Source organism: Trachemys scripta, chromosome 2, assembly GCF_013100865.1.
Source record: "Trachemys scripta elegans isolate TJP31775 chromosome 2, CAS_Tse_1.0, whole genome shotgun sequence".
NCBI lineage: Eukaryota > Metazoa > Chordata > Testudines > Emydidae > Trachemys > Trachemys scripta.
Window position 1 is genome coordinate 44,925,049 of NC_048299.1, and position 18,998 is coordinate 44,944,046.

Below are 18,998 nucleotides of genomic sequence, written 5' to 3' on the forward strand. Positions count from 1 at the left end.
TGGTTAACCTAATAAAAAAGTCAAGACCTCATTGTACAAATACTAGTTGTTGGCTTTAAAATTACCCAACTACATGAAAACCAGAGGAGAAATAGTGATACATTTCACTGGGCATTCTTTCAGAGATACTTGGGAACTTTATATACAAGATAAATTCTATAGGCAAAAAGTCCTTGGACTTGCAAGCATCTAGAACTAGAACTGGGTGAACAATAGGTTTTTTCAGTTCACTTGCAATTCTGGGGGGAAAAACAGATTTAAATTTTTTTTCTCACTGAATCAAAAGTTAAAAAGAGAAAAATGTAAGATTCAGGTCAAACAAAATATTTTGTTTGACCTGAAACATTTTATTGTTTTTATTTCAATTGAACATTTAAAAAAAAATAAATAAAATTAAAAGGAAATTTCTACTCAATCTTTTTGAATAAAATAATTTAAATATTTAATTTAGAAAATGTCAAAATGAAACATGATTTTTAAAATATTTTAGGTTTTTTTAAACTGAAACAATTCAAAGAAACTGACACAAATCCATGGAATGTTTTGGTGTCACTGAATCTGCATTTTTTTTTCAAAAAATAAAAGAAAATAAAAGTTTGGCATAAGAGAGTTTGTCAAAAATGTTTGACAAGCTCTACGCAGAGCTGCCCGGGCACTGGTCCTATCCGTTTGCAAGGACTTTTACATTCACCTTTGGAAAGAAATTGTAGCTATTTTACTCAGCCCAATGGTGTGTAACTGTCATTTGACACTGGCAATAGAGGAGCCTTATAGTTATAAATAAGTTACTCCTTGGCTGTAAGGCTCATTTAACAAAAGACCTTTAGTGTTTAATAATTACATAAAATATTGACTTTCTAATAATTAATATTTCTTTGGCTGTGACACTGGTATAAACTAGTTCCTCATCTCTTCCACTGGCCTCCTTTACTGCCAGCACACAACTTCATTAGACAGGCAAATGTTCACCAGCTGGAGGCTCAGAGTGTCAACAGCAATTAACAAAAATCTTAATTTCCAAATACATTTCACAGTTTATTCATAGTGCAAAATTGTTCCTTACTTATCAGATTGCTGGGCGGAGTATTATGGCTACAGTTTTCCTATTAATGAATATGATCGAATAACTAGCCCAGCTTGAACAAAAAATATTTTTGAGATCTCTCCAGGACTTTCATGAGGCTCCCAAAGAAGTGTTTTGTTTCTCTACTGATGCTTATGCCTACTAGTGTTGAATGTTTTTAATACAATAAATAGTTTTACCTTCATTTCTGTTATGCACCTGGTGTCAGGAGGGTAATTCTGTCTGAGATCCTTTTGAGCTAAGGATTTGAATGCCTTGGAATGCCGGGTTTCTCCCCTCCCACCCAAGTGCAAACATTTCCAGGAAAGCAGCAGAGCTGATTACAATGAAAACAACAACAGATTCCAAGCCTGTTACACCTAATGAAAGATGATCGTTTAAAGTCTAGGGTGAAAGACAGGTATTTAAAGCAACAAATACTGAACAATTCCAATCCTTCGTGTAGTTAGTCCAGTCTGGAAACTGAACACTCCTTTCTATGAACTAATCCGTTCTTCTATATCTGCTATGGGATACCTTGAATTGTTATGACTATTGAATCTGTGTGCCATATGGCCAATAGCAGGAACTGTGGAAAATCCAAATGTCTCATTGAATAGTTCCATCCTCAGTCCTGTTTCTAAAAGCAGCATGCTGTAGTAGTATCAAATACTAGATCCACCTCTCTCAGGCAGACTCTCGCTGGGCCATCACTGGCCGAAGCTGATGCTTCTATAGTTTGCATATGATGTGTCCTGTTTAGCACTCTCTCATAGTGGCTCTCAAGTCTGCACTCCTTCCCTTCGCCCCACCCTGCCATGAACTGAATGCAAAATGACCTGTTTGTCTTGTTTTCCTCCGAGCTAGGCAGACGTCTCTCCAGATTTTAATGCAATGAGTTCAGAGTCATCTATGTATTTTCCATTTAACTGTTCGTTGGTGGAATCATGGTGATTCAGATAAACGGGGACCTCGCTGATAGATGTTGCTGTGTAGGAGGTAGATCGCGTAGAGCAGTGCTCGCGTCGTCTTTGCCCCCATTGGGTCTTATACTGCATCCATTGCCTTTTTAGAGCGCCCTGTACCTGCAAGGGAAGCCAAGCAATAGTTTTATCAGTATAATTAGTCGATGGAGTTGGCTGGGATTTGAACTGGCATCACAAAGCACAAGCTGGCTCCCTTCCCTTTTTTTTATTATGCTGAAAATTCTACTTTGCAATATCAACCCAGTGCCATGGCTTTTCACCGAATGTTTATTTTAATCTTGTCTCCACCTTGCTTTGAGGTTAGAACTGGTTGAAAAATATTCAGGAATAGTTTTATTGGGGGTGAAATGTCCTCAGTGCAGACAGCCAGCACAGAGCGCTTAAATAAAACTTCAGCAGTGTAGCTTAAGTGGTGTATACTCAGGACATTTTGCTCTGGCTAAACTAGCTAGGAATAGTAAAACTGAAGTGATGCACAGGCCCGCTGCTCAGCGGTGGTTTTCATCCTTCGTACATACACCATCTCGGAGAGGAGGAGAAAGCAATTTCCTCAGACTGCTGAAGTAAAATGTATTTCAGAGCTGGGGGCCCAATTGTGACTCGGCCCATATAACCATACAGAGAAATATCAAACCTCCTTAACATCCTTACTGGCCATTCCCAGGCCTTGGGTCCAGGCACGAAGGAACGAATGGGGTACTCGTCTGCTTGCTCCCTCCCCAAAGCAGGTGTGTGGAAAATAAGAGGGGAACAGACAAAGCCAGAGTGTTGGGGTGGGTAGTAATTTACGGCAACAACGTGATGTAAATAACTACACTGGGAGCAAGAAGGTGAGGAACTGAAACATTCGTGCCCCTGTGTCACAGTGCTCTGGGGTGGTACAGATTATATACCACCCTTTGCTCAGGGCTGTGTCTAAACACACAGACTAGCCCTAAGATGGGCTGTACCTTTGACTTAGGTAGCAACATTTAAGTATCGTTCATATCCCTGGTAATGCCCGAATTCTAATGCATTTTATTCGTTCATAGACAGTAAAATGTCACCCACACACAAATAGCAGCAGCAGCAGCCTCTGTGCCTCTCTAGTGAGATGGATGTCAAGCTACTGTGGCGAGGCTTCATTAGGCATTGCTAAAACTCTGAGATGCTTACAGATCGTACAGTGGGTTATATCACTATGCTAGGAAGGGATATTTCAGTTGCTTGCAACTTTGTATTTTTAAGCCAAGGGCCAACCCGAGTTGTCCTAAAAATCCTTCCTCATGCAAGTAGTTGCACTGACTTCAACAGGACTACTCGTGTGAGTAAGCAAGCATTTGCAGGGCCCTTAACATGTAACAAAAACGATAGCCATCTCATCTCTGCTGTAGTCCAGTTGAAGACAATGTGGTTAGAATTGTTTTCAGCTGGAGAAGTGTTGTTTTTATTTACTCTCCCATAACTCAAGAATGGCTGAATGTATTTGTGCTATAGGCCAAGCACAAAAAAAGCCTAAGGTTATACTGGAAACCACTGTGCATCCTGACTTGTAAGGGGCATGACCAAAGTTTATTATGGTAATACTGAGAGGAACGAACTGCATTAATGAGATTTTCATATCATGCCATTGCAGAAATTGGATTAGTGAAAAGGAGCTCCGGTATGATCTAATGTGACAAGGCATTGCTAATACAGTGGCAAAGCTTTAGTACAGAAATGTAGGTAACTCCTGTATGGATTTCAGTTACTTAATGAGCAGCTTTTACCCTTACAGTGGTTCATATCGGGTGTAAATGCAGTGGCTCACATCAGTGAAACCCACAGGAAGGGACCAGGGGAAGCAATCTTTGCAAGGATTCATTCAGAGAATTTCCCCACATCATTCTGTGGAGCAGGAGGAGATAGGGTTTCCCACCCACCCAGGGGGAAAGGCCTGGAGGAGAGTCCTTGAAACCTGTTGGATCAGAGGGAGGCCAGGACAACCTGTGCAGAAACCTTGTTTCTCTACACTGGCTCTAGTCACCAGCAGCCCCTTTCCCCCCCTTACCTACCTTGGAACACAACTCCATTGGGGCTGCACTGTGAGCAGGGACTCCCCCTGGCCATCGCTGCCCTGGAGGCTACTGGAGTGTGGGTTGGTGCTCTGCAGAAAAGATGATTTGGAGTTTACCCTTTCTGAGTAAGCTCCATGTGGCTGGAAGGAGGAGGACGATGTGTCCCCTGGTCTTGCTCCTGGCCCACTGATGTCTTCCCCCTCCACTCTCCATGAGGATCCCAGGACCAGTGAAAAGGCCCCTGTGGGTCAGGGTGAGAGGGAATTCTGCTGCAGAGGGTGGGTGAGCCTCCCCCCATGTACTCTCAAGCTGCTTTTGCTTGTGCTGTGGTCTGAGGTTGCACCAGGACAAATGCAAGTTAGGGAAGAACGTGGCTTAAAGAAAAGAGGTCTGATCATAGTATGAAGCGCTGCACAATCTACTGTGAGTAGCAGCTCATTTTGATCTCATCAGGAGTAAAGCTTTGGTTGTGGGGAGTTTGGAAGAGTGCAGGCATTCCTCTCCCAATTCAATTAAAAGTGCCATGAATTAAAATGAATAAGCTCCATGTAGTACCGAATGCATGAAGTTAAAGTATATGTGTTTTTAATTCTTCACTGAACCTTTGGTTTATGAGATTCTGCTGTCCTTACAAATTGAGTTAAACTGTATTTCTGTACTAATGCCAAGGAATAGTAAACTGATCTCAAATGATCATATCTTCTGCTGATTAAAACTATTCATATGCAGATTTGAAATGTGTTAGCTACATGACTGTGCTTTTAAAAATCATGTGCATTATATTACTGGGTGTTACACCACAATGATGCATGAAATAAACCAAAGTCTAAACTAAGGAGGAAGTTTGGGTTCAGTTTATTCTTCAGCTCTTTAAAATGTTTTCTGTTCTCTGCCAACCATTCACACCTCTTTGGCAAGAAAGATATATGGCTATATTTTCAAACAGATTTTCCATTTTCTTGGCCAACCTTCCAGTCTAGAAGTAACCTCAGAACTGGAAGTATGGTCTACTGAGCAGGCTAATGCAGAAAGCTCATACCATCTGTATAGTGTTGTTGTTGGAGAGGGGTACCACAGTGCTGCTGGACATTGTCCCTTCACAAGAATAACATTCTGCAGTCATGGGTGGGGCCAGCTCTCAGCTTAGGGAACTGAGAAAAATCATTCCCATAATTTACACATTCACTTTCTTCTTTTCCTATTAGTTAAGACATCAGTAATGTTCAATGGCTTCTTATTCAGTGTCTTGGCAGACAGTGCTGTAGGCTGGGCTTGTATCGAATGGAGGACAATAATTTGCAATGAGGAAGTGAGTGTGTGGTTTGCTGCAAATACTGATGTGAAAGGCTAATAAGTCTTGGGAGCAGTGGTTTTGGACAAACATCATCTGCTTCTGCCTTGAAGTGAATGACCCAGTAGTAAAAAGTAAATCATTGAGGAACAGAACTTCTGTCACATTAATGCTAAGACCCTACCTCTGTCATAGTATGTTTTTCCATGAAATATCACTCTGCGTTCTTGTGACCGGGCAGTAGTTGGATATACAGGTTTGGAAATAGTCTCTCACCAAGCCTGAGGACCTGACTATAGCTTTAATCTGTGCTGTGCATTTGATCCAAGATGCAGCATGAGCCCCAGGAGGAATTCTGGTTGACTCAGCCAGAATTCTCCAGAAACCCAGGAGGGAACACATACTGGAGTGCCTACCTCTGGGAGAGGGTACCAGATTGTCCTTTCAATGCCGAGCCAACTCCTAGGACCAGTGTGGGGGGATCTCAGGCTGTCCCTTTCAAACCCCTTTTTTGAGGTGCCTAGTGCTGCCATTGATGCTAACCAGGGGCAGTATCTAGGGCCAGCTCTAGGATTTTTGCCGCCCCAAGCAAAAACAATTTTGGCCGCCCCCCCCCCCCACATTTTTTCTTACCCCACCCCCGGCCCCGCCTCAACTCCGCCCCTTCCCCAAATCCCCAGCCCTGCCTCCTCCCCCCAGGCTCTCAAGCCTAGGTGGGAGGGAGGGAGAGGGAGAAGCAGCGCGTGCGCTGCGGCCACTCGGGATCTCCCCCTCCCTCCTGGGTTTGAGAGCCTGGGAGGGAGGGCGAGCAGTGGCGCGTGAACGGCAGCAGCGGAGGTGAGTTAGGGCAGCCGGGGCACATTTTTAGGGGCGGCATGGCCCGCGCCAGAATGCCGCCCCTAAAAATGTGCCGCCCCAAGCACCAGCTTGTTTTGCTGGTGCCTAGAGCCGGCCCTGTCAGTATCTCTGCTCTTTACCAAGATTATGGCATTCAACCTTTCTCTCTTCCTTTTTGCACCTGAAAGAATAACTGGAATTTGGAAGAAAGTGATCGAGGACAAAAAGGAGATGAGGTGTAGACACCACCTTTCTAGAAAGAGAAAATGTCTGAAGATTAATAAGGTCGCTTAACTGAATCTCTATAGAACACTGTAGGCCCACTACTGCCAGGGCCAGCTCTACCATTTTTGCCGCCTCAAGGAAAAAAAAAAAGAAAGAAAAAAAGCCACTCTGACTGCCGCCTGAACTGCTGAAGCAAATAAAAAAAAGACGCCCAGACTGTGCTGCCCCAAGAATGGATGGAATGCCGCCCCTTAGCATTTGTCACCCCAGGCACGTGCTTCCTCCGCTGGTGCCTGTAGAGGACCTGAGTGCTGCTGTCCGTTCTCAGGCAAAACTCCCATTGAAAACAATTAGAATTTTGGCAGAGGAAGGACTGCAGCACTGGCCTCTATGGAGACAGCCTCTCACTTCCAGGTGTTAAACCTGTCACCCTACCCACTGAGTTTGTCTTTTGTCTAGTTTGTAGAAAATCATCTTCATCCACTGCTGCTATAATAAGTTTACTTAGTACTTCGACAGCCATGTACAGAGCTAATGAATCCTCAGAGTGAGGCAGGGAACTAATTGCTATTATCCCGATTTCACAGATGGAAACTGAAGTAGAGAAATTAGGTTACTTGCCAAATGCTGCACAGGGATTTCTTAGCAGAGCTGGGTTGAGAGCTCTATAGTTCCTGGCTCCTAGCCTTGAGCTCAGTCTATTAGATCACTGAAGGCTGGTCCTAATGGTTGTGAAGTTAGACTGGATGAGTGTAAAATCGGCCCTTTCTTAATATAGGTGCCCCTATTTTGACATTCTTTTATGGGTGGTGGTGATTTTTATAACTCAAAAACTACCAATTATGGGTGAAATCCACGTCAGGGAGAAAGGCGCTCTATGGGGGCAGCATTGGAGCCTTGACCCCCTGAGGATGGATTTCACCTTTCCAGCCTTCTCTTTTCTGCTACACTCTACCCACATGTTAGCCCAGTTACTTGGACTAGACAACTGTGAGCACATTTAAGTGCAAATGAGAAGATTTCTAAGCACATCTCTCATTGTTGTTATATATGATCCATTTCATCATGGATTCATTAGACCAGGGGTGGCCAACCTGAGCCTGAGAAGGAGCCAGAATTTACCAATGAACATTGCCGAAGAGCCACAGTAATATGTCAGCAGCCCCCCATCCGCTACCCCGCTCCAGCCCCCAGTGCCTCCTACCCACCGGCATCCTCACCAATCAGCACCTCCCCCTCTCTCCTCATGCCACCTGCCCGCCGCAATCAGCTGTTTTGCAGTGCACAGGAGGCTCTGGTGGGGAGGAGGGAGGAGTGAGGGCATGGCAGGCTCAGGGAAACGGGTAGGGGCCTTGGGGGAAGGTGTGGAGTGGTGGCAGGACCTAGGGCAGAGAAGGAGGTTGAGCAGTGAGCACCTGACAGCACATTGGAAAGTTAGCATCTGTAGCTCCAGCCTTGGAGTTAGCGCCTATGCAAGGAGCCACGTATTAACCTCTGAAGAGCCGCATGTGGCTCCGGAGCCACAGGTTGGCCACCCCTGCATTAGACCATCGTCATATCTACAGATGCAATCATGTAGTTAGACACCAGAGTGATAGAATGCACATGCAATTATTTAGGGGAGCAACACTGTAGATGCAAAATTGGAAGCCACTTTTCAACCTCAGGCCCTATTTCTTATCTAATTTTAGGCTTTATTTAGTCCAAACATGCCTCTGTGATGTCCTGGTTTGCTAGATGTGCTAGAGCCATGGAGCTGCCTGACAGTTCAGAGGAGGATACTCAGTCACTAGGAGACAGTATGTGACTACTCCTCTGCTGACCCCCATATACGTCAATAAGAGTATAGTGACTAGGGATCCAGTGAGTGTGTGTTCTGACTGTTCACTGTGTCCCTGATATCCTCGCAGTCATTTGGATCTTCTGGCTGAGTGACAATCAGTCAGAGGATGAAGATTCTTAGAGTGGCTGAACACTGAGGAAGCAACTCTCAAATAACAGCTGTATTATGAAGCTGGTCCTGGAGATGTCAGGTGTGGAGTCATCAAAGAGGACAGAGATCTCCGTCCTTTGGGGAACTCACTAATAGTTATGGATGTCTCCTATCACAGGCAGTTTAGCTGTGTGCTGGAAGAATGCATGAAGCATCACTCTTCTCCAGTGATTGAAATCTGAACCCAGAGGGGGATCCACATTTTACAAATAGCCACTATCAAAATACTGGGCTGAATGGGCCAACACAGAATGCCAGATCCAAACATCCACTGAACTTTGTGGTGTCCAGAATCTGGATCTGATGAAAATATTGGTACAGTAATTGACTTGTCTTAAATTAGCAACAGGGAAGCCAATGGGAAACTGTAACATTTCCAAAGAATGTAAGTATTCTGGATGTTTGGCTTTTTTCAAGACACTTTATTTTAAATAATAGATAATTTTACTGGACCTGAATTGCAATGGAACTCTTGTAGAAGGTAATAGAGTCTACATTACTAACCACCTATTGCAAACACTAAATTATAAATGGGCAGGAGAAACGGAGTGACCTGAGTAAGTATTAAAAATGTTGAGTAGTGAAATGAATATGGTATAATTCCTTAATATGAATGTATTAATTCTAATTCCTAATTTTATATACATATTGTATGAAAATAAGAAAATTGAGATGTATTTTTCATACTTAGTAACGTTCCTGAAACCTGGCCTTTTATTTTCTGCTTAACACCACATTATGCGTAAATTAGTAAACCATATAATAATTCATACTGTCAGCTAATGTTTTATCTAATTTACGAGTGACACTTTGCAATGTATTATCTATGACCACGTTGTAATTTTTTACAAGGACACACAGGACGCAACTTCATTGTTATACTTGGAAACCAGGAATAAGCTGATTACCAGAGTTCCACTGCATATAAATCATTAAATATGCATTGGCCCAGAGAGAGAATAGCCCACTGGTCAGGGCATTCACCTGGGAGGGAGCAGACCCAGATTACAGTCACCCTGCTCCAGTGACTAATTATTCATACACAATGGAACAGCTTCAACAGGAGAGATTGAGAGAACTCTGCTCCAGAGTACCCCCATAGTCCGGGGGTAAGGTCATTTTCCTGGGGGAATGGGGAAGGGGAAACCTAGTTCAAATTCCTTCTTCACATTAGGCCGAGGGGGAAATTGAACCTGGGTCTTCCACATCCAGCCCAGCTCTAATCAGTGGGTTAAAAGGCAAGGGTGGGGTTGGGCACCACCACCTCTGTTTGTTTGGGGGTGTTTGGTGTGCGCTGAGTACACGTACTGGACCTGCCTAGCAAGCTATATAGGCAGGGGAACACCTACTTTCAGCATCCTGCTGGGTCTTCGGTGTGAGATAGGCACCCCTGCACCTCGCCTGAGGCAGCTGCCTACATGCTCACTGGCAGAAATTTAGGCACCTTGGTTGAGAGCCACAAAGGGATTTAGGTGTTGCAGTACATTGCAGCACTTTTAAGTGCTTTTAAGCACCTAGAAAATCACCAATGATGTGATTCACAAAGTCTCAGTTAGGTGTCTGGGCTCCCTCTACAGTCAATGGGGAGAGATAGGCAACTTAGATTGCGGTCTACAAAGCCAGCACGCGTGGTGGGGAGCCACCTAAGCTAGCCTTTGGAGATGCTGACCTGAGGGGTGTGTGCTAAGCCCGACCCCTCTCATGGTGTTAGGTGCCTATGTTGCATGTGAAGCCCAAAACAAAACAGCTGTGTGTTTGCGTGTGTGTGTAGGACCTCCTTTGTAATCGTTAACCCAGCAGATAGGGTACTCCCTAGGAAGTGGGACTCCCCGCTTCACCTGAGCGGGAGAAAGGATTTGAATTGAGTACCCTAACCACAGGTCTATGCAATGTTCTGGTGTGGGTCTCCGTCCATCTCTCCTATTGAAGTTGTTTCACTTTATTTAAATAATTGTATAATTAAATGTTAATTGGGCCAGTGAAGAGGTAGAATGACTATATAGCCCAGTGATTAGGGCACTTACTTGATATATAGCCAATCCCTGATCAAATCCCTTCTCCCCTGCAGGAGGAAGGGGGACTCCCGTATTGTGGGTTACTGTCCTAGCTGCTAGCCTACATATTATAAGAGAAGTCCTCCTCCTTGCCCCACTCCCAGCTGTTTTGTGTGAACTTGCCTAAGGGACCTGATCAGGTAGGCAGGCTCTGAGCATGCCTACTGGATTGAGTTTCCACATGCGAGTTAGTTGGACGAATGCCTATCTTCCCTGGTTTGTGAATCACTCTAGAGTGAGGGAGCAGTGTGCATGCTCAGAAACATAGGTGCTTAGGGAATCTTTACTGCAAATCTTATGCACCAAGTGGATTTAGATGCCCGCAGGGTTAGGCAGCAGGCAAGCGGGAGTTTTGTAGATCACAGTGGTACCTAAAAACAGGGCTTAGGAACCAAAGTACCTTTGTGGATTGCATCCCTAGTGACTTTGGGTGCCTGCTAGTTTAGGCAGTGACTCAGCAGGGAGTTTGAGGATCTCAGTGGTGCCTAAATGTTGGAGTTAGACACCAAAGTCCTTTGGTGGTTCTAGCCCTTAATCCGTTTAGATTCTATGTCTTTGATTTTGGGACTCTATCCAGGATTTATATTAGGGATAATCTAGTATACTTAATCCTGCCTCAGTGTCTAAATGATCTGGACTAACTGACCTTTTGAGGTCCTGTTGAGCCCTACATTTCTATGGTTCAGATAGCCCTAAATTCAAACACAAATTTATTCCCACAGTTATTTGCACCTGCAGTTGGAGGCCTGGTTAAAACCAAGGCCAATATTGTGTAATTATTCTCATTGATTATCCAGTTAATTATGATCCATGTTATTACACCTGCCATATTAGTCATTAATGTATGTACAGATGTGTGTAGCTTTATGGGGTAACATACTGAGTCTTGATTTTTGTTGAAGGAAGTTGCGTACAATGCTGAAAACTGACCTCTTCAAGTGCATCCAATTTTTACAAGAGATACCTTGTTTTAATGTCAGCAGAGTTCCATGGTAATGCTCCTGATAGGTTTCAAAAGTATTTTTCTGCTAAACTGCCTTTCAGAAAGTGGCTTGTTGTAGATATTAAAGCAGCTCTTGATGTGTCTTACCAAGCTATTTTTATTTATAATACCATTATTATAGTGGAGTAGACCTAAAAGCAGTAGTAAGCACATAACATATTGATCCAGCTATAAGACAGTGGGAGAGAACTTTCACTCCAGGGTTTTTATTTATCAATTACTACTTACAAATCATAAACCTTAACAGAGGCCAATGCTGATCCTCAAATGAGTGAATGAAATGGCACTTCGTAATGACACAGAACTGCTTCTCTGAATATACGATGCAAAGAGTTTGTATCGCTCATTTTAATTAGACAAGCAAGTTAACTTTTAAGGTCAGGAGTTGGACTGAGACAGTATACCATGGTCCTTCGTGACAGCATTTCTCTGGGAACTCAATTACTTTTTGCAGGATAAAAGCTATGATTAAAAATAGTTTCTAGGTTTATGGATATAGATAGAAATAAAAGCTCTGGGAGGTTTGCATGACTTCCATTCATCTCAACAGGGTGTCGATAATGGTGCATAATTCACATATTAGCACCATTGACTATTTCACTGCTGATTATTTTAGCCAATCATCCAGCTATTCTGGATTGGAGGCAGAATTTGGGTAAGTGAAGGAGGCTGATATAGAATGCAACCTGTTTTTTTCTTTCCTCTGACTTAGATTAAATTGAGAGGGTAAAGAGTGAGAACCTCATCCTCTGGACCTCATTTTCCATCATCTGCTCTGTAAAAATCATAGTCCTAACTCAAGCACCTTCCAGTGATGTTGCAAGGAAAAATTAGCATTTCTACAGTGCAGTGAAAATGTAAAGCACTGCATCATATGTGCATTTAAAATACAGATTTAAGGTGCTCCAGTTATGTTAATTGTGAACAACAGTTCAACTACTTTAAGAGGCTGAATTTGGTTCGATACAGTTGATGAACTTCACATGCTTACCTCTCCATTGAAGAAGCAAAATATAGTTGCAACAAGTAAGCCCTAAGAAGGACAAAAAGAAAATAGGTTAGAATATTTCCATGTTTGTGCATTATTGCTAATTTAAGGCTCAGAGTCATGAGATGAACGGATTATGCTACACTCCTACCTCCACAACCTCAAATGACTGTTCTGTATAGTTTATATTGAGGTATTACAGTATCCCATTGATTTTTGCCTTTCCACCACGTTTTACTCGTGCCTATGTTGTCATGGTCTGCTGTCATTACCAGCCATTCCAGTTCACATATTTTTGCCTTTAAGCATTACAGTTGCTTCCTGTCAGGGAGTGCTAGAAAAGGGACATTAAATGGGCAGATCCTAGTCCAAGGTAAGGGGGCACGCTTAGGAGCAGAGCAGCTCATTGGTATGGAATCTTGAGACAGACAGGGGGGAAGTTGAGTGACCTAGATGCGAGGGGAGCAGTACAGGCCAGGTGTCACATGTTCTTTTTTCAGCAGGAATGGAGTGCCCCAGGAGCACAGATGTTGGCTTCCTCCTTCCCCCGAGGTGCTCAACTGCTGCTCCGCTCCAGGCCCCAACCACTCCACCCCTTCTCCCAAGACCCTACTCCCACCCCACCTCTTCCTGACCCCACTTTGCTTCTTCCTGCCCCCTCCCCCGAGATGTCTCCTGCATGCCATGGAACAGCTGATCGTGGCAGGCGGGAGGCACTGGGAGGGAAGGGGATGAGTTGATCGGCGGGGCTGCCGGTGGGCGGAAGGTGCTGAGGGGGAGGGAGGAAGCTGGCTGCTGGTGGGTGCTAAGCACCCGCTAATTTTTTTCCATCAGTGCTCCAGCCCTGGAGCACCCATGAAGTCGGCGTCTATGCCCAGGAGCTCTTAACTGGAATGTGTGTTTGGAGAAGTGAGCCTGGGAATGGGAGGCCGCATATGCCTACATGGGTGGATGGAAGCATCAGTGGATGGGAAAGAAGGAGGAGAGAGAACGGGGTGAGCAAGAGGATAGAGAACAAATAAAAAAAGGGAGAACACTGGTCCTAACTTGACCCTCGCTGTTTAAAATTAATCTAAGTAACACACTAGGAGTCAAGAGGGATATTTCATTAGTACTACAGCAAAATGAAACAGTGTCAGGTCAGGAACATGTGATGAGGATGTATAAATTAAAGACGAGCAATTTCTCACACTTAGGTTCGGCAATGCAGAGCCACTTAAGTAGAAAAGAATTTTTCTTAAAAGATTTCTGTACTGTGTTCTAAAAGGTATGTTAGATCTTATTAATAGCATTACACAGCCACATTTAATGTCAAGTGCCTTCATTTTAGATCACTTAAAATATTCCTTAAACAGTAATAAAATAAAGGTAGCAAAGAATTTTAGGAGGAAATTTGCAATGTAGTGGCTAGCATTCTCCCCCTCCCGCCCCCCCTTTGCTGCGCCTTGATCCTGGAGCAGACTGGGAGTTGATCTGCCTTCCAGGGTTGCTCTAAATTGTGGCCATTTTTGCTCAACTGCCTATGGCCTGGCAGCTGGGAACTGGTGAGTTACTTTTATGCTTTGCCTCATCCCCTTTTCTCCAGCCAACCTCAACAGGACAGTAAAGCCAGCTTTAAAGCTCCTTTTGTGCTGCTGGCTTTGGCCCTTAGGTGAGATACAGCTACAGCGGTAAAACACTTTATTATGTGTTCCCCTCTAGGGCATAAACACAATAGATACTACTTAAGAAAATACAATCCATACGAATAAAAATGAATGCTCAGTTACTGTAATTTAAAGAAACAAAAGTTTCCCGTGATTTTGAAAAACTTGGTTGTAGCGGACTGTAGCTGACTGTGCATTATTTTGAGTGGAAGATTAATCCTGCTTTAAAGTTTAGATAGCTTTCCATTTATACAACCAAGCATTTTTCAAAGATGCATTTCTTAGTCTACCGGGGGAAAAAAAACGATTTCTACATTGGCTTCACGTTCCTGTTTTCAGCACTGTCAATTTTTTCCCTCCCCCAAGATGTTTCAGAAGAGAGCATCGGAATCTCTCTCCATTAGCTTTAAGATACTTTGCCAAAGTGCTTTTTAAATTCCTCTGCTCTTGTGTTAGCATGAACTGGTAACATTCATTATCTGAGTAGCACAGTATGCATGGTGTAACAATAGATAAACTATGCTAATACTGTAATAAGGCTGTGTTAAGGATTAATTCTCATGGCACTCTTATAGTAAGATATTGAACATATATGTGGTATCTAGTCTGTGTATTGTTTTTTTACTTCAAATCTTCCAACAGTGAAATCAGAAACAAGCTTTGCCGAAATCAGACGCAACTTTGAGGGCAATTTCTTTGAAGGGATAAAGAATGTCCAGGAAGTTGTTAATCTATGGTTTTGGAATAAAGAAAACACTTCAAAAAAGCATCTCTGTTCTCAACTTGGAAGTTGTTTTCTCTATATTATATGGAAAACATGTAGAATGTGGAAATGGAGACTGTGAGATGACTGATCCCAGGGTGAAAGCTACAGTAACAGAATTCATAGTATGAAGCATTACAGTTTGGACATACCATCCTTGTGGCCATAACAAAAACAAAAAGATCACAGGTTATTCACAGTCCCCTCACTGCCAATAAGGGCTGATGTTCAGCATCTGGAAAAAATGTAACTTGATTTCTGGAAAGACCAGGTCAGTTCACCGCTGTCAGGAAATGGCCACTTGGGCTACTGATAAGGGCAGTAAAGGTGCTACAAGCTCATTGCCAGCTGGCTGGCTGCAGACTGAGCCAGCCATGGGTATGTTTACACAGCATTTGGGAGAGAGCCTCCTGGGCCAGATCGACAGAATTGGGTTAATGGGGCTCATGCTAGTGCTCTAAAAACTGCAGTATAGACAGTGCTTTGAAATTGCGACTTGGGCTGGAGCGCAGGTTCTGAAGCCTGGGGGGTGGGGAAGGTGGGCATGACCCACTAGTTCAAAGTGCTGTCTGTATAACTATTTTCAGAGACTAGTGTGAGCCCCGCTAGTCCAAGTCTGTCAACCTGGCCTGGGAGGCTCACACCCACTCACTCCCCAGTGCTGTGTGTACATACCCAGTGTGATCTGTGCTTGCAAGGAAGAACAGCCTAATATCATGACAGGCACTGTAATCTAGTGGACAAATCCCTTATTATATCCCCACCCTCTTCCTCTGGTCTTGGCTCCAGGTGAGAGTAGGATAAGCTACAAGAGCAGCTAAACAGAGCAGGGAAGAGGTGTGCAGGACTGTTTATGATTGGGATGTATGCCAAAAGATACATTTCACAAACCCATAGGTGCTGGAATTAGGGGTGCTTCTGCAGCCCCTGGCTTGAAGTGGATTCCATTATATACAGGGTTTACAGTTAGGTTCAATGGCTCTCAGCACCCCCACTATAGAAATTGTTCCAGCAACCCTGCACAAACCCATCCAAAATCCTCTCAAGATCCTAGCCTGAGCCCCCTAGTTTGCAAGTATCGAAGTTTACTCACTTTCCACATTCTTTTTAATCGTCCTTGAAGCACTTGTTGCTCCTTCCCCTATTAAAACAATTCTAGGAGCTGAGTTTAAGGGAGAAGTGGCCAGAGTAATATTTGTTTTGCCCCTTATGGAAATTGTGGTCAGCCTTATCTGCATCAATGTGGGCCAGTTGCCAACCTTCTTTGAAAGCATGACTATTTATTGATATGTATTGCAGCACCTAAGGGCTGCAGGCAGGGATCAGGGCCCTATTGTGATAGATTCTGCACAAACACAGAAACAAAAGATAGTGGCTGCCCCAAAGAGCTTACAATGTACATATGACAAGAGACAACAAGTAGATACAACAAACTGATGAGGGCAACACAAGGAGCAGTGACACACTCCTGGTTGGCATGGCCAGCAGTGGTCACATCACACCAGCAGCCTAACCATTTTTGTGTTTTTCAGAGGCATCACGGCACAGGAGAGTTTTACAAGGAGTGAGGTGGCACTGCAGATGACATATTTCCAGCTTCCTTTTCCGGAATAGGAGGAAATCAGTGAATTAATGAGATTCAGACTATTGCACACTGCTAGGATTAGATCAAGAATACTCGCACAGCATAGGTTCCTAACATTAAGCTGAAAAGAATAGATGACACTTTTAGTGACAGTAAATACTAGAGAGTGACTTGCTTGTTCTTCAGCATAAGGGCCTCAGATACTTTCTGTTGGATAAAAGTTGCTACTTCATTGGGGTTGTGAAATATGAGCATCACAGCTCCTATATATACCACTAGCTCTGCCTGATACTGCAAGACTGTAGGGGATGTGTACATGGCCTGTGGAAGCAAGCCCAAGGATGGGGGTGGGCTTCAGAGCCTAAGCGGCAACTTTGAAGCACTGTCTACACAGTTATTTTTAGAGCACTAGTGGGAGCCCCTTAGCCCAAGTCTGCCGACCTGGACTGGGAGGCTTGCTCCTGTGGGCTGTGTAGACATACTTTCACTTTCTGGGATGTCTTTATCTTTACCTGAAGAGATGCCATGCTTTCCTTCTGTACTTATTCTGCAAGGTATATGAAAAATCTTTTGCATTTTTATTTTTGCTCCATCAGCATTCACAGCTCTGCACGTACTTTCTCCTTAACTGTGAAACTGCAGAGCCACAGTATTATTAGATATTAGCTTTGTGTTTTCTGAGCCAGGGGATTTAGGGTACAATTGATTTTAAGATTGCTGTGTTTGTACTCTAGCTTTAAACAGCAGGGAGCTGCATTTCCAAGAATGTCATTGGTGGGGGCCATTGATTCCTTCCTTGAGGACCACAATGTGCAGATTACTCCTTAAATTTCTCTTTTCTGTATCTCCCGTGTTCTTTGCTGATACCATTAGTTTCTGCTTGAGCTGCTGCAATCTTTGTTGAAGCTGAGGTCACTCATCCTCCATCAAACAGCCCTCCCTCTGCCTCCTCTACCCACAGTATAGAGTAATTAAGCTCTCCTGCTATATTTTGTCTGAGATATGTGATAACATTGATTTTGGAGTGGAAAGCGTACGTCAGGACTGATGTTATTTTAGGATTAACACCTTTAGTTACTGCTTCTGAATTTTTTTATTTAACTACTGAAACTCTACAAAGATCACCTGAATCACAGCCTTCTGTTGAACCTTGCCCTAGTGTATGTTCAAATTTACCAGCCTTGGGACATTTGTGTGTCTTCTTGAATTGATGGCTAGATTTCTTCCATGTTTGGAAGCCAATATTGGTCTAAGCACATTCTTTGCTTGACAATTATTTGGTTTGGTTTTCACTTCACTACAGTGTCTTACAGTGGAGTTACATTCTGAAAGATGACTTGTAAAAAATAGCTCAGTGGGGTTTCACATGGATTGTATCTCAATGACTCCATATTAAATTTGCTCATTTTACCAATAAAGAGATACTTGCTCACTGCTAGGCCTGCAAGCTCAGCCTGAGTTTTGGCAGTCAAACTGCCTGCCTTCTGGATTGTGTCTCATCACCAGCAGGATTTTGCAGGTTTGACGCTGCCCTCAGTTATACCTCTTCACCCAAGGCTGGATTAATCTTTTGTTGGCCTTGGTGCCCGGATCATGGCCCCATTCCTCCCGCACTCGACCTCTTCCCACTGAGGCCCGCCCACTGCTTGCATGGGGTGAGGGGGCAGAGAGGAGTGAGCAGGGGGTGAGAGGGTGGAGAGGCGTGAGTGGTGGGCGGAGCCTTGGGGGGAAGAGGCTGAGCAGGGGCAGGGCCAGAGTCTCAGTGCTGGAGCCCCTTCTGAGTGTGGGCCTGGCCCCTCGATGCCATTGGCACCATTATATGTCCGGTGTTGTGTGCACCTCCATGCCCTCAATTATACCTGTGTAACCCTATTGGCTTCAGTGGGATTGTATTGTTTAAGAGATGGCATCATTCAAAGACAGTGGGGGTTGGATAGTTGGTCTTGAAACTGAAATTCAATGAACCATTCTGGTGAGGATGCGGGTATGAGCCAGAACAGAATCTGGTGCGCACATACAGGTCCTGCAGAGCAGACAGTAGAAAAGAGCAGTAAACATTTATTTGTCACCAAATCGAGCAAGTTTGCGCCTGCATGCAGAATGGAACTGCGCTTTAAGGAAATGGAAAGTGCTGAAACTTGGAGACTTATTAAGACCTTATTATCTGAACTCTACATTTTCATAAACAGCTTAGACAAATCCTCATGATCAGATGGCCAGAAAAAAAAATCACAAATGAAGAACTCTGAAGGAAGACAAATCAGAAACCAATAGGACAGGAAATTATGGAATGAAAATGAAGATTACTAGGACAACACAGAGGACAGACTCAAGTAACATAACAAGACTGACATTAGACTGGAACATCCAGGGCAAGGGGAGATGAGGTAGGGTTACCATACATCCGGATTTTCCCGGACATGTCCGGCTTTTTGGGCTTCAAATCCCCGTCTGGGGGGAAATCCCAAAAAGCCAGACATGTCCGGGAAAATCGGGACATGCGGGGCCGGCGGTGCTGGGCCTGGGGC

The 18,998-nt window shown here is 43.9% G+C and overlaps 1 protein-coding gene across 1 annotated transcript in view; it reads right to left on the reverse strand.

Annotated features, from left to right (window-relative positions):
• Window positions 1-496: 496 nt before the first annotated feature.
• The window catches only part of CALCR (calcitonin receptor), a 117,453-nt gene continuing 98,951 nt past the window's right edge, over window positions 497-18,998 (reverse strand). The window contains exons 12-13 of the mRNA XM_034759351.1: window positions 12,480-12,521; window positions 497-2,148 (exon numbers count right to left, since the gene is read on the reverse strand). Coding sequence (XP_034615242.1) covers window positions 1,927-2,148; window positions 12,480-12,521 — 264 coding nt within the window. The 3' untranslated portion in view covers window positions 497-1,926. The remainder of the gene's footprint in view (window positions 2,149-12,479; window positions 12,522-18,998) is intronic.